We start from the raw sequence: 21,348 nt of genomic DNA, 5'->3' as shown, positions 1-21,348 counted from the left end.
TCAACTTTATTTTTTTTTCCATTATGAAGTAATAAGGAGTTTTGGATTATGAGTGAAATATTAGCAGCTTTAACCTTCAGCTGTCAATTATTTTGTCATTTTCATTCAAACTATAGATTAAATATATTCTTATGTAGGCCAGAAGGCAGGTGACATTACAAGAAGCCATGTTTGATACTGGTAGTCAATACTATTTCTATTTTGAGAGGGGTATTTTCAAGCTTCTGAAAATAAGTGGTTAGTTTTCTGACAGTTTTAAGCTCTTTCTTGTCAAATGGGATTTCCTTTGAGAAGATTCCTGTACTTAATTCCCATCTGCTATTTTCAGGAGTTACTAAATGCATCCCCTTTTTACTTGATTGTTTTGTTTGTCCTTTGTCATAAGGTTGTTACCTCTCACCAAGGATTAAATACACCTGTAAGAAGTTTATAGCTAAAGAAATCACATTTAATGAGTAATTTCCTCCCTTTCATCATTCTTTGTCCTTTTCTTATGTTCATACTCTCACATCATTCGATCTGCTTGCCTACCTGACAAGTAATCCTTTATGGAAAAATCCTCAATATTTAAGGAGCATTAAGTTATCTGTCAGTAATGTATATCTGTATCTAGGTTTGTTTCATAGCTATCTTGAACATAAGGAATTAAGTATTTAATTATACAACCAGCAGTCACCTGTTAACAGCTTTGAACAGAGCATTATCTTTCCCCATCCCCCTACACCCCCACTGATTTGGGTAGAGATTCATATTTGGTTTTTAAATACGCTATTAACTGAATCATCAAAAAAGGAAAAATGATTTTTTCACACAGCAGTAGCATCATACTTCTGTATGCTTACCTCATGCTTCTTTACCCAAAGCACATGCCTACTACATTAACTGGAACGCATCAGGGCTTGACCACTGTATTGTTCACGTTGGAGAATCAGCTAAATTTGCCCTATTTGCTCCTAACCATATGTTTCTTCAGAACTATAGAAATGGCACTAATTCAGATTCAGTTCCAAGGAAATCACATGAGTCAGTGAAAAACCACTGAAGTGCCTTCTGTTATAAATTGAATTATTTCATCATGCATGCTTATGCAGAGAACTAGTACATAGTGACATGTTGCTGTTAGACACAAAAATATTTTTATTCAAGTCAAAGTCTGTCTTTAAGGCTTACTTCTCCTTCTACATACCTCATCTCAAACAGTCTTGTGTTGAAAAAATCTTTAATAATGGAGAAGCAATTTTAGGAGATGTCAAAACCATCCAGATAGGAGATTTGTTTATTTGAATGTTTAACTCTATTTGCTGTCTGAAAATTCATAGGAACTTATATGCAATTTATACTTCAAAAGAAACAAATTGCATGTTTTCAGGACATAAAATATTGATAAACTATTTCTGAAAATAGAGGAATTACCCCCTTTGTGAACTCTTTTCAGAATCTGCACATGAAAAAATTGGTGGAATTTTCCTAATTTTCTTCCTGAAATGTTGACTCTTCTAGAAACGGGATTAGATTAATGGGGAACTAGAATTATTGTCCAGTCCCAAACCTAGGAAGGGTGATAGACTCTCCTTGAACAAAGAAGTAGATAAGGAAATTTGCAGACTGTAAATGTGAGAAAGAGATGTGAGAAATGTGTAAATGTGAGAAATGTGAAAATGTAAATATCTGAGAAAGAACTTAGCAAGAATGCCTTTCAATGTGTTTTTCTGGAAAATAGGTCTTGGTAAAGAAACCTAATTTGTTTGTTTTATGAAAAAAAAAACAAACAAACAAACAAAAAAACAAAAAACCTGCCATATCACATGTCATTCTAGTTAAATACTAAGTATATACTAAGTAAATACTAAGTAGCATCAACAAGGCACATACTAAATGGCTATGAACTGGCTCCCTGGGAGGCAGCAAACAGTTGTCATCAAGACAGAATCATCGTGAAAAGAAAAGATTCCACCAGGGCTCTGCAGGGACCAGTGTAAGACCAACTCTATTCAACTTCTTTCTGTGTGGATTAAAAATAAACATAAGACTTCTGCTGACAAAGTATTTGGATGACACAAAAATGACAGATTGATGAATAAACATGACAATGGCACATTCTATCAAAATAACCCAGATGGTTTAATAACTTGTGCCACTCAGTGCAATAAATGTAAAGTCTTACAATTAGAACAGAAGAGGGTGGGACTGTATCCAGGAGAATCATAACTAGCTAAACTGAGAGTAAAGCAGCTCAAAATGAATTCCCAGAGCAGTGATGAGCCACCAAAAAAGGTCAATACAACCCTTGGACAAATTCTTTCCATATTGTAAAAGATTAAGGAAGTTAAATTTACATCAGGGGTTGGTATGGGGGGGATGTAGCATTATTGAAATATCAGTATTAATTTCATTTGTTTGTATTCTTTTAATTTTGGAAAGCTGAAAAAAGCAAATAACACTTTAAGTTTTAAGTGGGAGGAAAGGCTTTACAGGTAAGAGTTTTTTAATACTTAGCTTGTCAGAAAGATTGGATTCATGAGAATATGGCAGTATCTTTAAAAGGAGAAATACTGGGAACTAATGGTTGGAAAGAAGGTAACAAGAGTCAATGGTTTGAAATCGAAAGTGCACACTACCAATTAAAGGGCAGACTTTTTGAATTTCTGATTAATGACTGGAATATTTGGTTAAGGAGGAGGTGATAGTTCCTACCTCTTGATCACTTCACTTCGAAATTACATGCTTTGAGGAGGATGTGCTTTAGCCAAAGTCAAGCTACTACTTTTAGTATAGTGCTAGTTCAGTTAATAGCCTGAGTTGTAGGGGACGTCTTGTGGTCCCATCCAGCTTTTAACAGAGAATCCAATTGACCATGAAGCTTGAATATCTAAGTTTCTTGAAAGAATGTATTTTGACTCTGGATGCAAAAGGTTGCATATACTGTACTAAAGATCTAACCTATATTTAGATTTCTTTCCAAGGTGAGAACTGTTGCTTTAAAAGGGTCTAGATTTTGAAGATCTGAGTGATTGCAAACACTCTACCTAATTAGGTGCTATGTGAAGTGTTTGATAGTAATGTATTTGGAAATATAATGCTTTGTTAAACTGGAAAAGAAACAGCCAGGTTTCTGGCTTCCAGTGACTCTGCTACTCACCTCTCAGGCTTCCATGTGGCGGCTGCCCTCCACTGACGTCTTTTAGAGAATCTGAATATGTATTTGGAAGCTGAAGACCACTTGTGTTCTTATAGTCCAGTTCATGCCTGTTTTCTGTAGATGGTCACAGAGGCTGGTTTCCTCTGACTAGAAAACATTTGAAGAAGTGATGCTGCATGTCTTACTGAACCCAGCTTAATCTACTGATTCTATTTTACTTAATTGTTACTAGGACAGCAGCACCTCATTCTTTTCCATGTCTACTGAATATTTCTGTTAAAATAGGTTTCCATCCTGTCATTACTACAATCTAATAATAATTTTAGCCACCATGATTAGCTCTTCTCCACTACTTTTAAACACAGAAAAAACCCAAACTTGTACACAGTACTTCACGTTGCAGCCATACAGCCTGCCAGGTACAACTAGAGTTGTGCAGGTAAAACTCAGGTTTATGGTCCAACCTGCACAGAGGTTCTCAGACAACAGAACCATGCCTGTATGGCTCAACAGAACAAATTAACAGATACCTGCATCTTTACAGTCACATGGAGCCACACTGGACGCAGGTTTGTTAAAAGACTTCAGGTTGTGATTAGACAGTGAGATCTGCGCCAAATATATATATAATGTTTATTTTTTATGAAAAGTTTGATGTAGATGTCTAGAACAAAGTGAAAAGTTGATGTTTCCAGGAATGACAATAATCACAGATGAGTAAACCAATAATCCACTACCACTAAATCCAGAAGAAATCTATTCCATAGCATTGTGATTTGGAAGTAGCAGCATCTGAAGACAATGGGACAAGTACAGCATTGCAGTGGAAAAAACATCCCTGATTATACTAATGTCCTGCTGATTACATCAGCCTACAATATGCTGAAATAAATGTACTTTTAAAAAACTGTGAACCATTCTAATGGAAATAGAGCTGGCAAACCTGGCACCCATATAAATGTGCTTTTACTATTGGCAAGAGAAAAAAGGACAGCTTCCTGCTCAAATAGGGTAGTCACTTGCTATGGTATTTCTGTAATGGAAATTCCTTTCATTTGCAGCAATTGCATATGGCAGATTAGAGTTTCTTGTCCGCTTTCTGGGAGGCAGTATGTCAGAAAATTCTTAATTCAATTCATTTGAATATGCTTTACATTATAAAAGCAGTGGAAGATGTCATGATTACATTCGGCATCCATGCAATTGCCACATAAATTAGTGTCAATCAGTGAAGCTTTCTTCAGATTTCTTAATTCAGGAGGCTTTGGCACAAGACTTTTTGTTTTATAAATTCAGGCTGTTACTCATGGAGATTTTTGAGAAGGCTTTATTTACTAATAGTAAATTGAATAGATTTTTATGTTTTCCTGGAGGTAGCCATTGTAACATCATCAGTCTGGTAACCACCCCTCTTCACCCTTAATACCAAATGAACACTCTTCTAAACTACTTATTTTTAAAAATCTTACTATTTTCTTTTTAAATTGTACTATTTTTTCAAAAATCATATTTTATTACAGCATTTGTCCTTCAGTGTATTATTAGTTTATTTTATTTCAATTATCTTTTTTACTTGAGAAAGAGCAAAGTGTCTTTCAGCACTATAATTGTGACCATAGAAGAAAATTGACCATTAATTGTCATTTCTATAGTGCTTTGACTTTTAGCTATGACGTATCTAGTGATGTCCCTGTAAAGGAATAAAATATGTTACACAAAGCAGATCTGACTCAAAGGCCTAGGTTAAAATCATCTGTGTTATAGAAGCATTCAGAATGTGGACTATGACCAAAATGTCTATATCGCATATTTTGTTTACAGTTATAGTGTGAACTAAATCATAAATGCAAGTCAAAATCTATTACGAGTTCTAAATTTGAAGTTTGTTTTGAAGGAAAAAGAAATCCATCTGCTAACTTGTACTTGCTCAGTTGTTGTCCTAAAATGAAAAACAATAAACCACAAAAAAACCCACAAACAAACAAACAAAAACCAGCAAAAACATAGCTCTTTCTCTTAAAAGGTAGAAAAACATTAGATTTTGAGATATATTTTAATATATACAATATATTCAGAATATTAACTTACAATAAAGAAAGCTAACAATCCTAAAGAAAAGCAGTGATAAAAATAGAGTTTTTATTCACAAATTATAAATAATATTAATGAAATTATCATCTGCAACAGCTCTCTTCCCTCAGTAATTAGTAAAATCACATATTTAATTAGTTATTAAATAGGGGGTTTTTTTAATTATATTTGAGTCATTTAGTGGTTGTGCTCATGACAATACAGATATATAAAAACCTAGAATATGGGGGATCTAGTATGACCTACTTGCCCTTCAGAAAACCTGTAGTGACCAGGCTTGTGATCCAATAACAGAATGGAAATAATAAGAAATAAAATAAACAAACAAATAAACAAACAAATAAATTAAAACCACCACCAAAACTTTTCTATGACAAACTAGTTTGTCATTAAATTGGATTTGATTTGGATTTTTTTTTTCCCATTAGACAGAAAATCTTTGAGCTCAAAATGTTAAAATGAACCACGGTTTATTCTGGGAAAGTTCCATTCACATATCATACAGGAGTAGGCTGTAAGAGAAAGCTGACTATAATTCTGTAGTTGTCATGGAATCTAAAATAAGTTCCTTTTTTAAAAAATAAATAATAAGATAAATTACTACATATTTAAATAGTTTGGTAAATGTACAGTTAGACACTTGACTGAGGCAGATATTTTCTTAATATGTGTCTTCACTTGAATTAAAAATCCTTGATTTTTACAGACACATTTACAGTTGAGCCTTCTGTTGCAGCTCTTCTTACATGCAAGCAAAATGGTTCTTCTCAGAATGCTAAAAAAAGACAACATAACACATTATCACATGCTGCAGAGCATAGAGGTATCTTAAAGAAAACTTGGGAAAAAAAAAAAAAAGGACTGCAGTTTAGTATCAAGAATGAATTCAGAGAGCTTTTATGGAGAAGGAAGTAAAACTTGCAATCAATAAACTTATTTTCAGGGCTTTCTCAAATCCAGAGGTATTGGGTAAAAGGAAAGAAAAGGAGCTATCCACAGTAGTAGACATTCTAATCCTTTTTCAGAACATGACATCTCAATGTTCTTCTCAATCAATTTTATCTGATGTTTTAAGGACAAATACAGAACTGTCATGAAGAAATTTACTGACTACAAAAAGTTGTGAGGAATTGTCAATATAGAGGAATAAACTTATGTTTCTGAGGGCAAGAGCCAGAAGAACATAATGAAATTGAATGGTATTATATAGTAAAGACCATGTTGCAGGACTAATTATAATGCTATCTGACACTTTTGGCCATATTGTCTAGTCCTAGTTCTGTGGGAACCAAGGAGCTGGTCTCGATGATCCATATGGGTCCCTTCCAACTTGAGATATTCTATGATTATACAGTAACTCTAGTCTCAAGGATTTGGAAATGTCATTGGAGGACAATGTCCTAGGTATGTTAATAAATCATAAAAGAATCACCAGTGTGATATAATCTGAAAAAAAAGTCATAGTTAGAAAAGGTTGTGATAAAATCTCATCTGGAAGGTAGGTAGTTTTCTGGTCATCCTTGATCAAGGAAGATAAATTCAAATTGGAAAATGTGTTTTTCAAGACTCTAGAAATTGACAGAGGAAAAAAAAAGTGTTATTTAGAGGAGACTAAATTTAGACAAGAAGTTGGAAGAAAAAGTTTGTTCTAGGAGAGGTGCCATGTGGGAAAACACATCTCACATTATTTTAAGATGGAAATAGATATGACTAAACTCAGTGGGCCAGAGGTCCAGAACTGTATGTCCTTCTCAATTCCATTCCAACAGATCTAAACCTCCACATGTAGATTATTTTTGACATAGCCATCAAACTTCTATAAAATTTCTTCATTTAATACCAGAAACAGGATGCGATGTCCCTGTAATTGTGTCTACATCTTGCATCTTTCATCTTGCTTTCCTTTCTTACTAAAGATGAATAAATCCTGGAAACACAGCTGAAAAGTACTCAGTCAACAGGGTCACAGTGCTGCTTAACAGACATGAAGCAAAATTAAGTCTGTGTTTAAATTTAAAAAGCCTGTGACAGTTTAGTTTTATTTTTTCAGTTTCTTTACTCACCATTTTAGACAGGGAGATGTCTTCCTTAATATGAACTTCCTGTCTTCTCGTGGAATGCATAGGAGCCACTGCCAATATACTCAGGGACAATTCCTACTTTAAAAAGAACTGCTGGAACACTTTGTATTATCTTATCGGAAAAGGCAACCAAGAAAATTCTCCTTACACCTTTTGGGCTCATTGGAGAAATTTGAAAGTATGTATGATTTTAATGCTATACTGGCAGAATAATTGGTGGAGCTGCTGGTAACAAAAATCAAACGTTAGGGTCTGTGCAGTAGTTATATGCCTCATACTGATTATATAGTTTTAGGATGTATGTATGTATATGCAACCAATAAAAGAGAGAGAACTAAACTTTCCCATCTTTCAGCACCAGTTTTCTTATTCAAAACCTTGGAACAAGTTTTTGTAACTAAAAACTTGTCCATTTTCAATTACTCAGTTTTCAGAAAAGAGGAATTGGATGCAAGTGGGAGAGATCAAATGATAAGTCATCCTCAAATCTTTATTAACTGTCTACATGTATTGATTCACTACCACATTCCTTGAAGCAAAAAGGAAGAGGAAAGTAATTGTAATTCAGAGGAAATTGTTTAAATTAGTTTAAAAATGTAAGTAACTGGTGTAATTATGAGGATTGTACAGAAGACAGATGTTCCACTATGTAAAATTTGGTCTGTTTCAGAATGAAATGGAAGGTTTAAAAAAAAAAAAAAAAAAAAAAAAAAATCAGACTCCCTCCATGCATATGCATAAACATTAAATGTTCCAATAAATTTGGTTTCAATGTAAGAAAATGAAGCAATTTATTTCAAAAATGTCAAAGCAGGACATTTTTTAATTCTAGTACTTTTCTCCTATTTTTCACCAAAATGAAATTTCAGAACCATTGTGCCAGATTTTGTGAACCAAATTGATTTTGATGAAGCTTCATATTTAAGTTACATCAATTCCTTTTATCCAAAAGTCTCCATACCTTCTATTTTTAGTATGTAAAAGTTGTGGTTCATTTCAGTATATCATGGTGCAAATAGCGAGAAAAGACCTGTTTCTAACCTTGTCATTCAAAATACAAAACACTGATGAACTAAAACAGACTGATGTACTATTTTTAGCCAGCTTGTCCAGAAGGAACTTCTGATTAAAAGGAACTTACAGTGCAAAACCATGTTGAAATAATTCTGAATCTTCATGGATACTTTAAAATATTCTTCTTTGTGGATAGTTCTACTCTTTATGCATGATTTGTTTTCAGAATAGAATGGAAACACTGGTATAAGTTCCATGAAAATTTCCATTTTGTATGTAATAATGGCTAAATTGTTCTAGTGAAGAAATAGTATTCTCGAAATCATTTTTTGTGTCATCTGAGACTGTGGGAATCAAAACCGTTGAGAATCATGCTGTACAAGAGATTTTCTAGATGAATAAGGTTCTTCTTCATAACTTGCTTTGTGTTAATGGCTATTACATGTTTAAAATTTACCCAGAAGCAACACCTGCTGTAATATGTTTTCTGACTAGCTGTAAGAGCCACTCAGTTTCAGAGTCCAAAACCAAGTTATGCTAAAAACTTAGGTTCTTGAAAAATTAATGTTAACAAAATTAGCATTTCACACATTTCTTTATTTCTATATTTCTCGCTCCAGTGTATCAATGTCTTTTATGTACTGGTGAGCCCAGAACTGGACCCAGCACTCCAGATGTGGCCTCAACAGTGGTGAGCAGTGGAGAAGGATCCTCTCTCTTGACCTGCTGGCAATGCTTTTTATAATGCAGCCAGCCTGGGATGCTGTTGGCCTTGTTTGCTACAGGGGCACATTGCTGGTTCATGTCTAACTTGAGGAGCCCCTAGATCCTTTTCTGAAAAGCTGCTTCTCAGCTAGGCTGTCCACAGCATGTATTGGTTCCTTGACACAGGACTTGACATTTCCCTTCATTGAACTCCATGAGATTTCTGTCAGTCTGTGATGAAAGAAATTAGCAGGGCCTAATTTACAGGCATCCACATAAGCGAAAAATGTACCAAAACCGATACTGAGCCCACAGGGTTTGCTGTTCTTCATTTGTTGTAACCTTTGGTTCTACATGTAGAATTGTCTAAATGTTAAAAACATTTCTCATGATAGTGGATAAAAATAAATAGAATTTTAGCATCACTCAATTTTAGTTTTGTCTCTGTATTGTAGTAAAAAAAAAAAAAAAGTAGCTTATCTTTCACTTTACAGGCAAGTATTAGGTAACTGACATTTATGAACATAAATCTATGTGATTGACATGCATCAAATAAGAAAGTACAGTTTTTTGAAATTTGTCAAATAAGAAAGTTTAGCTTTTGAGTAGTTATAAGAGGTATGTCATGTATGAATTCAGAAATTAACTTTTCTTAAAAAGGAATTTTTTTGTTTCTTCAGTGGGGTAAGAGTTCTCATTCATTAGTATTTCTATGAAGTAGCTATTTGAATAGTTATGACATGTGAGAAACACCAGAGCTTTGTCAATGTGACTTTCTGCTAAGAATGGTATATAATAGTCCTATTTATTTATTAATATAATTGTTGGTTTAGTATATATTATTTTATTTTTTTCATATCCTCGATTAAGTTGGTTGTCTAGCAGTAACCGGCATTAAGATATACATATATATGTAAACTGCAAAGAACTAAAGCCAGCTTAATGTGATTGTAGAAAACTTTGCATTACCAGAAAATCTACCATGTCTTACCTTTCCTGAAAAGAAATGTTATGTCTAGCTTTTCCTCTTTCTAAAACAAGCTAATCCTGATCTTCTGTTTGTTTTCTTTCCATCACAGGAGTCATCAGGACTGCCTTGCACAACATGGACAGGGAAGCCAGAGAGCATTATTCCGTTGTCATTCAAGCCAAAGATATGGCTGGGCAGGTCGGAGGGCTGTCAGGGTCAACAACTGTAAATATCACACTCACTGATGTCAACGACAATCCACCCAGGTTTCCTCAGAGTATGTACAATTTCAGTATATAATTGATTTTCAGGGAAGTAAGAAGCTGATTGGACTAGTGAAATCCAATTAGTATTCAAATTCATGGGGAAAAGGCAGTTCGGGAAGTGTTTGGATTCACCAATATTTTTCAGTTTTCCAGTGTTTTCAGATGAAGTACAGAGATAGCATAGCTAGAATATTAAAACCAGTGAAGATTACTTTCAATTAAACACTCAGAGTCAGATGGGTGACAAAGGAATATTCTTGTCATATGTGGGTTTTTCTCCAGTCCTTTTTGAATGTATATTTCATTAAGTGTGTGATTTTGATCTCATAAGTGAATTATATTGTTCCCATGATAGGCAATAAATGGTAGCACTTAAAAGATTGAATCCAGCATGCCTTTGGCTGCTTCCATACATACCTATCTTTTTTTTTTTTTTTTTTTCTTATTTTGCTTCCTCTATATCCATGCAAACTTTTAAGATCACTTTTTATATTACAGATGGTCAAAACCTAAGCTGTGTCTCTCTGTTGTTGAGTTATGGTAGAGTCTGCCTTCATCCTAGTTAAATCAATTGTCAATGCTGATGTCAAACTGAATGTTCTCACATGCGTATATGAGAAGTATATGCTAGAGTACTCTTAGAACATCTTAATATGATCACTAATAGGAACTCATTGTGCACACATTGATCTGACACAGCAGCTGGAGTCTTGCAGAAATTCTGAATTCAGTCGACAATTTATTTAGAAGTCTTCTGGAATGTAATTGCATAGCTAAAGTTGCTTTGCTTTGCTGATTGGCTCAAGACCAATAAGAATATTGTAATATGGACTCTGACATTGTGTGAACCCTTGTACAACATAATGGACTAGTAACTATAGGTACATTCACTGGGAAATGAATTAAGCTGTTTGAATGAGAAGACTTGTAAACAATGATAGAGATCACAAAGCTCTGGGGAAAAATGAAATTCCATGGCAATACACAGTATGTAAAATCTGATCAAGCAGTAAGAAGGCTCATTAAAAATATTGTAGAAATGAATATTTTTTCTGTGCCTCACAAACACATAAATACATAAAGGCTTTGAAACACAGCCTTAAATAAAGTATATTTCAGTTTATGTTCCATGGAATTGTCATTGCATCCATCACTTTATTTAATACTTCCAAACTATTGGAAAGGCAAAAGATAAGACATATCTTTGAACAAATATAACATCTAAAATAGTTGAAGTATAAAAAATGTCCTCAGTTTCCTGCAAAATCAAATTGATCTCTACTCATCAGGTTTCAAGAACTGACTTCTTTTATTTTGAATGGAAGGTTTTGGATATTAAATCAGCCACCAGGCAGAACTGTACATTAGCACATCTGTATCAATATTTTTTTCAGAAATATAAAATGTTGATGTTACATTCTGTACATTTTAAGTGTTCTAACAATTACAAAAAATAACATTGAAAATTATGAAACATAACTGTATTATTTAACAAAACAAAGTAAAAAACATATATTTTAACAGTTATCATTTTTAACAGAAATATTTTAATCCTACAGCAAGTCTTGTAGAATACGCCATTTGCTTTATATTTCCTTACACAGGATGCCTACACTACAGTTATGGTTGCAACATTGCTATTTAGATTTTTTGAGAAATATAATTTAAATCCTTTGCAAAAGTATGGTAGCTGTATCTTAGTACAGAACCAAAGTATAGACAATCTAAAATCTGGCCATCTTATCATCATAAACTATGACTACAATACATAAGGATTGCACTGATAGAAATAACTTAATTGTTTATTTTCCTTCTTATTTCTTTGTATGTCATGATTTTCAGTTAAATTTCTCTTCAATTTCCTTATTAGATGAAATGTTAAATGAGTCTTACTGAGGCTTGTCATGGTCAGAATTGAATTCAAGGCAAGCACTAACCAAAACTGCATATATCAAGTGTATAACCTTTGGGACAGGCTGAGCCTCAGTTAAACTGCAGACTCTCTTTTGGTTAGTTTCCTTTCTTCCATTACATACTTGTGAGTTTTGAATCTGACCCTAACTGTATGAGTACTTTACTTGAGAACATGCTGGAAAGCACATCTGATTGATTCTCTAATTATTTATTTTATCTAGAAATATGCCGTACTGTACATATTTAAAAGATCGTATCTTTCTAGCTTTGGTAGTTCAGTGTTCATTAAAGATATATACGGAGTAAAGTATGCAGGATTTGTCTCCCTTAAAGAAACACTTTAAAAATCTGTTTAAATCTTAGAAAGAGAGGTTGTAAATATGTCTGCTTAAATGAATTTACTGTTCTTTTTTTTTTTTTTTTCTGTACTCACTATAAATATAGCTGACTTTCTTTCAAATAAATTATTAAGAGAGAACTACAGTTTTCCAAAATACCAATAAGTCTAAGTGAGAGGAAGAGTATGACACATTACTGCATAATTTTATCAGTCTTATAGTTGCAGTTCTGAAATACACGATAAGAAGAGTATCTGTAATAGAAAACATAGCTGAAAAAAATCTGCTTGCAAAAAAACCAGCAATATGTCTCAGGAGTAGGCACAGGGTTTTGAATTCATCAGGAGCATAACCTGAAACCTCAAGTACATTTTGCTTATCAATTACTTCAGTGCATCTCATACAATACTGATTTAGTTTTCTTCATTACCACAGATTTTCTTTCTTTAGGTAGTCCAGATACAAATGAACTAGATATTTAATGTAAACTGACAGACACTGCTTTGCATGTGAAGATTTTTTCTCTTCAGTAATCATCATCTCTTGATTCTTGTTAGTTTTACCCCTGATGGATCAACTTGGTTGATGGCTTAGGGCCCCAATTTCATAGCTATAAATTTATTTCAATAATCTGATAGAAAATGTTCCATCTAGTGATGACACTGTTATCAACCCTGAGTGACATGAGCATTTTCTGTATACTTTTTGTTCATTAATTCTCTGTGGTCTTGGTTAGGGTGAATAAGATTCTGCATGTTTTTCTTTGTTTAGGATGAATAGATTTTGATTGCATCAAGATCATCACACTAGGCAGATGTTTCCACTGAGATGTTTTGTACATCATGTGCTAACGATTACACTCTAGACAGTGTGTATGAGACCTTTAGTTATTGTGTTTAGAGTCTAATTTTATGAAGGAATTATTTCCCTGATACCCCATTTGTAGATTTTGTTTTTGATATATCTAGCTCAGTTCTTCAGGATAAAGCCAAATTTAAATACAAGTCATGGCTTAAAACATTTTTATGAAGCTTGATTTTTGAGGATCATCTGTTTCAGGGCAGTATTAGATATAATGTGAAATTATGTATATGCATAAATATTTTGGCTTCACTTTTTACAATATCATTGTATGCAAAGTACACAGTTTAAACAGGAATGTTGTATGAAGACACACCATTTAGTTCTTAATAAGTAAGCTCACATCCCAGAAGGAGGCATTAAATCTGCTCTGTACTAGTAAGGTGTCTACTGTCCAGCCTTATAATGGTAGAATCATAGAATAGTTTAGATTGGAAGGAACATTCAAAGGACATCTAGTCGAATGCGTCTACAATGAGCAGGGAGCTTTTCAACAGGGTCAGATTGCTCAGAGCCCTGTCCAGCCTGGCCATTAATGTTTCCAGGGATGGAGCAACCACACTGGGCAACCTGTGCCAGTGTTTCGCCACCCTCACTGTAAAAAAATTTCTTCCTTATGTTTAGCCTGAATCTCCCCTCTTCCAGTTTAAAACTGTTACCCCTTGTCCTATTGCAACAGGCCCTACTGAAAGGTCTGTCCCCATCTTTCTTATAGGCCTTCTTCAAGTACTGAAAGGCCACAGTAAGGTCTCCCCAGGGTCTTCTCCAGGCTGAACAACCCCAACTCTCTCAGCCTGTCCTCATAGGAGAGTTGTTCCATTCCTCCGATGATCTTGATGGCCTCCTCTGAACCCTTTCCAACAGGTCTGTGTCTTTCCTGTACTGAGGGCTCCAGAGCTGGATACAGGGCTCTAGGTGGGGTCTTACCAGAACAGAGTGGTGGGGCAAGATCATCTCCCTCAACCTGCTGGCCATGCTGGCTGTTAATGTAACTCATTAGCTAATTAAACACAAAGGTACCTACTGTTAATTTTCTTTTAAAATTTATACTCCAATATGGTCCTTTCCGGATCCACAGTTCCACATAGTACATCGAGTTCCTATGATCTCTGTGTGTAACCATCAGCATCCTCCCACTCCCCACTGCCATGCACTGTAGGACTGTCCCATCCTTCTGTGGTGACTGGACCAGAGCCACCGGCTTCCTGATTGACAACTTGGCTGCTGCCGAACAAGATGAATAAAGCAGAATTTTCCTCAGATTTTCTTCTAACAGGTCTTTCTCCTCTATTCAATCAGCAATTGTTAAGAGGTTTGTAGAATCATAACATCTTTAAGACCTCTGCCCTTTTATTAGGTTTGCCTGAAACTAGGCAGAGTTTAAAAGTTACTAGATGCTATTGAATTAAAATGATTACACAAGTTGTCTGTGCTCCGAAAACTCAGATTTAAAACAAAACAATAAAAGGACTTGATAACAATTTACCTTAAGATTGCTGACATCTGATCAAATGCACCTTTATAAATCAGATTTTGTTCATACCTAGTAATGTAGTTTCCTGATCATTTTGTCATTTACGTCATGATGATGAGTCCAGTAATCATCCAGTGTTCAAGGAGTGTTAGGAATCATTTCCTTCTAGAAATTATTCTGCATTTAAATGTTGCTTATTAATTGAATAACTTTTTTTTTGGTTAAAATTAGAGGAATGCCTTTTTCATATTTCATAGTAAATGTAAAATATATTGCAATTGAATAGTCCCACGTATTGCTTGTTGCTGGAGACATGTTTAAGTCTTTTAGTAAGACCTTAAATCAGACTAGAGTGACATGTAGAAAGTTGATTTAAGGCCTTATTTGCGCAGAACTCTAATATTTTGTTCTTCAGAAGGTATATTCCTGCATATAACATTGTTTCTTTCCTTCAGAAGTGAAGTTACCATCCTGGAAATGTTACTTTATTCTCATTTCTGTGTTCCACAGAGAACATTTTTGTGCTACCATATTAATTTTTATTTATTTCTGCAAGTGGTTCACAATTTAGGATATGCTTTTCTAGTATTACAGTTTAGATGTTACCAACAATTTTTATTATATATATATGTTACAGAATGTCTAAAGAAATAGAGATTGTAATAAAATACTTCATTTTTTTCCATCTGTAAGATTATGGGAGTATTATTCTTTCTAGTGGTTTGACAGATTCAGCTCAAAACAGCTCTTTGTGTAAATAGTAGATAGGAGGAGTCTGGTGTGCATGATCAATCTACTGAAAGGCAATTATTAATATCTCATTAAAAGAAAAAAATGAGTGACATATTTCTACATGCCAGGGGAAATGCCAGGAAATTAGATATGTATGCGTGATAAGGAAATGCAGCAGCCTATATTAATTTATTTTATGTCCAAAACAAGTATTACTTAAAAACTGAATGTAGCTTCTTTTTAGTACTGTTGTGAAATTGAGACAACATAATGAGATTTAAAGAGTGGAATCTCATGAGAAAATATAAAATCTGCTCAAAGAGAATTCCTTTTGCTGTGCTCTTAAAACACCTTTGGTTAATACAGAGTTTTCTGTAAAATTGGATTCCTACCCAACATGCTAATCTCAGCTAATTTGAGACACAAAGATTAATCTAGAATATTTTAGTATATTATTAGGAAATCTCAAATAACAGAGGAATATCAGGTTTTAGTTATTTGTGTAAGGAAAGGCAGTAAGATCATCTTTTTTAAGAATGTTGTTATGACTGTGTTCAAGGTTGCTGTAAAAATCTGGCAAAGTGTTTCATGGGCTCTAGACGTTTTAAAAGCTGTGTTCTTTGTTAAAGAAAATGGCTGTTAGAATTTGTTACAGTACATATTGGCATAATAGTCACATCACATGTTTCTGGTCCTAACGAGTACTTAGCTTCTCATATTCTTTAAGGCAAAGAATTTTTTCAAGTAAATGTCTTTACAAAGTGTGTGCTCAGTTTCCAAAGTGAATGATCAGTGAGTGACATTTCCTTTGTGGGTGTGGTTGGTGTTCAGTATACAGATTTTCTGCCTTTACAGAGAATCATCACAAGTAAATCTCCAAACCCCCTGACCTTAATTGTTCTTTATTTAGAAATGGCTCAATTATCACATCAGAAAACGATTGTCCATTTGCTTGCTGCATGTACATGCAACCCATGGTTCAGCTCGTTAATTAAGACATTAAATGTATTAGACACTGGTTTTGATTCCTGAACAGCTAGTGTTAATTGCCTGCCAGTTGAATTTTGTGCTTATAATCATCAGACCTGGAACGTGGCTTACTGTCAATTTATTCTCCATATCTTATCAAATAGACTGAGTATTCAGCTAGTTGTAGGTTCAAGCAAACTTTCTTCACATAGTACTTTGATATACATCTAGGTTATGGTGGTAATTTATTAACACATTAAGGCAATCAGTTGCTGTGTTTACCAATTTGCTAGTAGATAGACAAGGGTATCTTTGTACTAGCTATCATGTATGACTGAATGTGTCTATTAGTTCATCACCAAGCAGTATTTATCCTCATGCTATTAAAACTATACTTTGCATATAAAAATAATAAGCAGGTCAAATATTTATTTCTTTATTAAGTAAGGTAATTCCTAATGTTCAAGAGAACATTAAAACCTAGAAAAGTAAGTCAAAACTTTCAAATAAATAGATTGGTGAATAAAGTCAATAACATGCTTGTTGAGTTGCGTTAAATACTGGCATACTTCTTTGTTGAGAGATTCAGAGAAATTGCTTTTTTGAGAATAAGTTGCCTGTAGGCTAATTGAAATGGAAAGTAAATTGTTCCTCAGATCAATGAATTGTTTCTTTACTATAATGAGAGCTAAGCTATATAGTTTATTGAAAGAAAGCTGAAGGTTGCCTATATGTATTTGAACAATATTTCAATTAGCATAGGTTAAAGTCCTGCAAAGTGGTATGACTATCCTATACAGTCCATTAACTGGAAAAGAGTATTAATTTACTTGTCTCATGAGTTAAGTGAATTTATCTGATCAAATGCAAACATAAAAATTAAGAATCAAATCAGTTTCTACAGAATCTGGATCCATAAGCCGCCCAGCGACTCCTCTAGAACAATTTAGAACATCTGTGAGATTGTTTGAAAATTTCTGCTTTACAGGAGCTCCTAGAAGGCTGCAATACTGGGAACACAGGAACAATCTGTTCAACTTGGGTAGATTTGGTGAAACAGTTTTGATGCAGATCAGTACCTTGTCCTCAGGGCTTCTAACTTCCCAATCAATATTTAGAGGTTGAGGCAGACTCATAACTTGCAATAAAGAATCATAAAATCACAGTATATCCATCCAACATTATTTTTAATGTCCTATCAAAATTTATTCAGTGACCAGGGAAATGTTCAATTTAGCCTTGAGTTGGTTCCACTAATTCCAGTAATAAAGTTTACAACAATTTAGTGTTTTGTAAGAACATTTCCAGTTTCCACTGCTAGTCAAAATAAATGTCTATAATATATTTTATCTAACCCTTATGTTGCTGGATTTTACCCTCTTATGTGTTTTTTGGCTTAAGATAGTATTGTTTGTAATTATATATTTGGCTTATACCTGTATGAGACATTTTCAGGCTGTCTCTTCGAAGCAGTGGTTAAAGTGGAAAACTTTTCTTACCGTATGATCTCGGAGTTTTTATCTTTTAACTGTTTTCTTCTCATTCCATCTATTTTTTGGAAACATTTCTGCAAATACTGGCAGATAATTAATGAGTGATTTCAAATATTTGTTTCGCTTGAAGTTTTAGTATTTTAGAATGTTTGAAGCTGGTATCAGTAAAGTGACTTTCTGAAACAGATGGCTAACACTTGGGGTGTGATTATAAAGCAGACTGTAGTGTCATGTGGATATATTTGAACTAGCTTCACTATTTGGAAGTGTCTAATTAGTTCACCCTATCATATGGGTTGTAACACTTTCAATTCCTGAAGTGTTTTTGATTACATAACATCTTCTTTATGGCCTGTACATAACATACTTTTTATGACCTCAACCTTTTCCTTTTTGGAATGCATCAGTCAGAACAAAAAAGTCAAAAGACCACATTTCACATTTATTTTAACAAAAGTAAATTCCAAAATGAATCTCATCCCATTTCTACAATTTTATGTATGAAATAAAGCAACCAGAAGTATGGAAGTGTCAGTTGACATCATCTCGGAGAACAAAGCATTGCAAAAGAATGCATGGCAGAGCATTTATTTGGAAATTTGTGAAGATAGATTTTATGTACAAATAAAAGAACTGCATCAAAGACTTAGCCATGTGTTTTAATTGTATCAACTACTAAACAATTTTCTTGTTACATAAGTGTTGGTATTTTCTTTTTTTTACAAGGTAAAATATACTTTTTTTTTCTGCTGGACATTTCTTCTTTTCCTTGAGGTTTCCCTAGTGCGTGGTAACTTACTTTTTGTTTTACTAGGAAAATTCTCTTTCTTTTTAGACTAACAAAGTTTAGTGCACTCATCCATCCTTCTCATATTACTGTTTGTTTATTAGTATCATGGGCTAGCATTACAAAAACACTGCAAGTCTATAAATAGGTTTAAGAAGTATTGTGCAAGAAATTACACAAATTTGTAATAAAATAATCTATTTTCTAACAAGGGTCTAAAGTTAGTTGTATTTTAGTGATAACATACATTCCCTCCGCAATTGCAAATTCTACAGATTCAAATTTCTTCAATCTATCCAATAAATAGAGTTTTTCTGCAATAATGCATGTTTAAATTTATACATGCTCACTGAGGTTACCTCCAAAGTCATGCTACCTGGTTTAAACTCAACTAAATGTGATGACATGGTAGTTTTGATATGCAGCATCTTCTGATCCACTCTTTTGCACCTCAGTGCATTGTATTCACTATTGTAGAATGATTACAGGAAATACAGAAGAAGCTCTGTAGGGCTTCAGAGGATGTATAATAACAGAAGTTGTATTTTTGCTCTTTTTTTTTCTGTGATGGTGGTTGGCCTGTGATGTAAACTATGCAGGTTGTTGGGGAGGGATTTGGATGAGGGAGGTTGTTTGAGGGGTTTTTTTTAGGATGTGCAAAGCCTTTATTGAATGTATATTCTCCTTTTCAGTGATGGTAGGTTTCAGCATCCCCACTGTGTTGCAATACTAGCATTATTGGAGAAAATTTCATGGAACTATCTTTCTAGCGTAGTTTCAGATGGAAATTGAGGTTTATGTAATCATATTTTGTCTGCCACTTTTTTCTCCTTGCTGCACTTTCCTGTCCCTCAGCCAACTCTGGTAGGAGATTTAATCCAGAAGGACAGAGACAGTTAAGATTTTTTTTTTTTTTTTTTTTCCCAGAAAAATATTCCATTTTCTAATTATTAACTTAACAGGTTATAAAAACACTAAAATGAGGTCACAGTTGTTATGAATGTTTTTTATGTGCTCAATTGTGTAATACTTTTATGTACCCACTATGTTCATTTTCCTTTACCATGGATACCAAGTAAAATTTTTGTGAAAAGTGTTTTATGCTGCAGCAAAACCTCTACAAAATAGCAATGGTAAAACACTAAGATCTATTATATTTTTCTGTAGAAAAAATTGAGTTGGTTGGATGTTGTAAAATGTTGAGACAATGTTGCTAAAACGATTGGATGTCAGGAAAAAAAAAATTACAAATATAACCTACAAAGATTCTCTAGTTCAAAAGTACTCATTTGACTGCTCATGTGATGGTAAGTTGATGAAGACAAATATATTTTGTCTATGGAGAATAAAGTTTTAAAAATACTGATGTGAAGTAAACTTTAGAGTTAATTTCTGTGTTATGTGATAAATAGCAAAAATAACTGTGAAAAACAAAATCCTGCATTAGGTAATTTGGATTTTGAATAGGGAATGAAGACATCCCAAGTAAAATGAGAGCTTTAAACTAGACTTGAAGGGGGTGGGGTTGTGGCTGGGCTTGCATCAGTCGGGCAACACTCTAGAGTTGATGAAGTCCAGGAGACCTCCCATACCCCTAGGGTGAAATCAGTGTGCTCAGCTCGCTCTCCAAAATGCCTGTACACCAATGTGTGCAGCATGGGGAGTAAGCAGGAGGTGTTAGAAACCTGTATTTGGGCAGGAGATTATGATCTGGTGTCAATGACAGAGACATGGTGGGACAGCTCACATGACTGGTATGTGGTCATGGATGTCCTTTTCAGGAAAGACAGGTCAGTCAGGCATGGTGGTGGAGTTGCTCTTTACGTGAGAGAGCAACTACAATGTATTGAGTGGTGTCCAGGCATGGCTGAGGAGCTAGTTGAGAGTGTATGGGTGAGAATTAAGGAGTAGGCTGGTAGGGGTGATACTGTTGTGGGTGTCTACTACAGGCCACCAGATCAGGGTGAGGAACTTGATGAGGCCTTCTACAGACAGCTGGGAGCAGCCTCACAATCACAGGCCCTGGTTGTGGTGGGGGATTTTAACTTCCCTGATGTTTGCTGGAAGGACTACTCAACCAGCCAGCCACAGTCTAGGAGGTTCCCCCAGTGCCTTGATCATAACTTTCTGATACAAATGGTGGAGGAGCCGACTAGGAGAGGTGCACTGCTGGATGTCATCCTCACTAACAAGGAGTGTCTGGTTGAAGCAATGAAGGTTGAGGGCTGCCTTGGTTGCAGTGACCATGAAATGGTGGAGTTCAGGATCTTGTGTGGCAGGAACAGAATAGCAAGCCGAATTGCAACCCTGGACTTTAGCAGGGCAAACTTTGGCCTTTTCAAGCAATCACTAGGGGAAATCCCATGGGCAAGTCTGCTTGAAGGTAAAGGGGCCCAAGACAGCTGGTTAGTGTTCAGGGACTGCTTCTACCAAGCTCAAGATCAGAGCATCCTGACATGTAGGAATTCAAGGAAGGGAGCCAGGAGACCTGTGTGGTTAAACAGGGAACAGCTG

The 21,348-nt window shown here is 34.6% G+C and overlaps 1 protein-coding gene across 2 annotated transcripts in view; it reads left to right on the top strand.

Moving 5' to 3' along the window:
- CDH18 (cadherin 18) overlaps positions 1-21,348 on the top strand; it is a gene marked incomplete at both ends in the record, with an annotated part of 164,230 nt that overhangs the window by 89,335 nt on the left and 53,547 nt on the right. For both annotated transcript variants that reach the window (XM_080339182.1, XM_080339181.1), the window contains one exon: positions 10,110-10,277. In XM_080339182.1, coding sequence (XP_080195308.1) covers positions 10,110-10,277 — 168 coding nt within the window. The remainder of the gene's footprint in view (positions 1-10,109; positions 10,278-21,348) is intronic.

The sequence above is a fragment of the Nesoenas mayeri genome (genome assembly GCF_963082525.1).
Source record: "Nesoenas mayeri genome assembly, chromosome: 2".
NCBI classification, from domain to species: domain Eukaryota; kingdom Metazoa; phylum Chordata; class Aves; order Columbiformes; family Columbidae; genus Nesoenas; species Nesoenas mayeri.
Note: the sequence above shows the minus strand (reverse complement) of the source record. Positions and strands in the feature narration are given on the sequence as shown.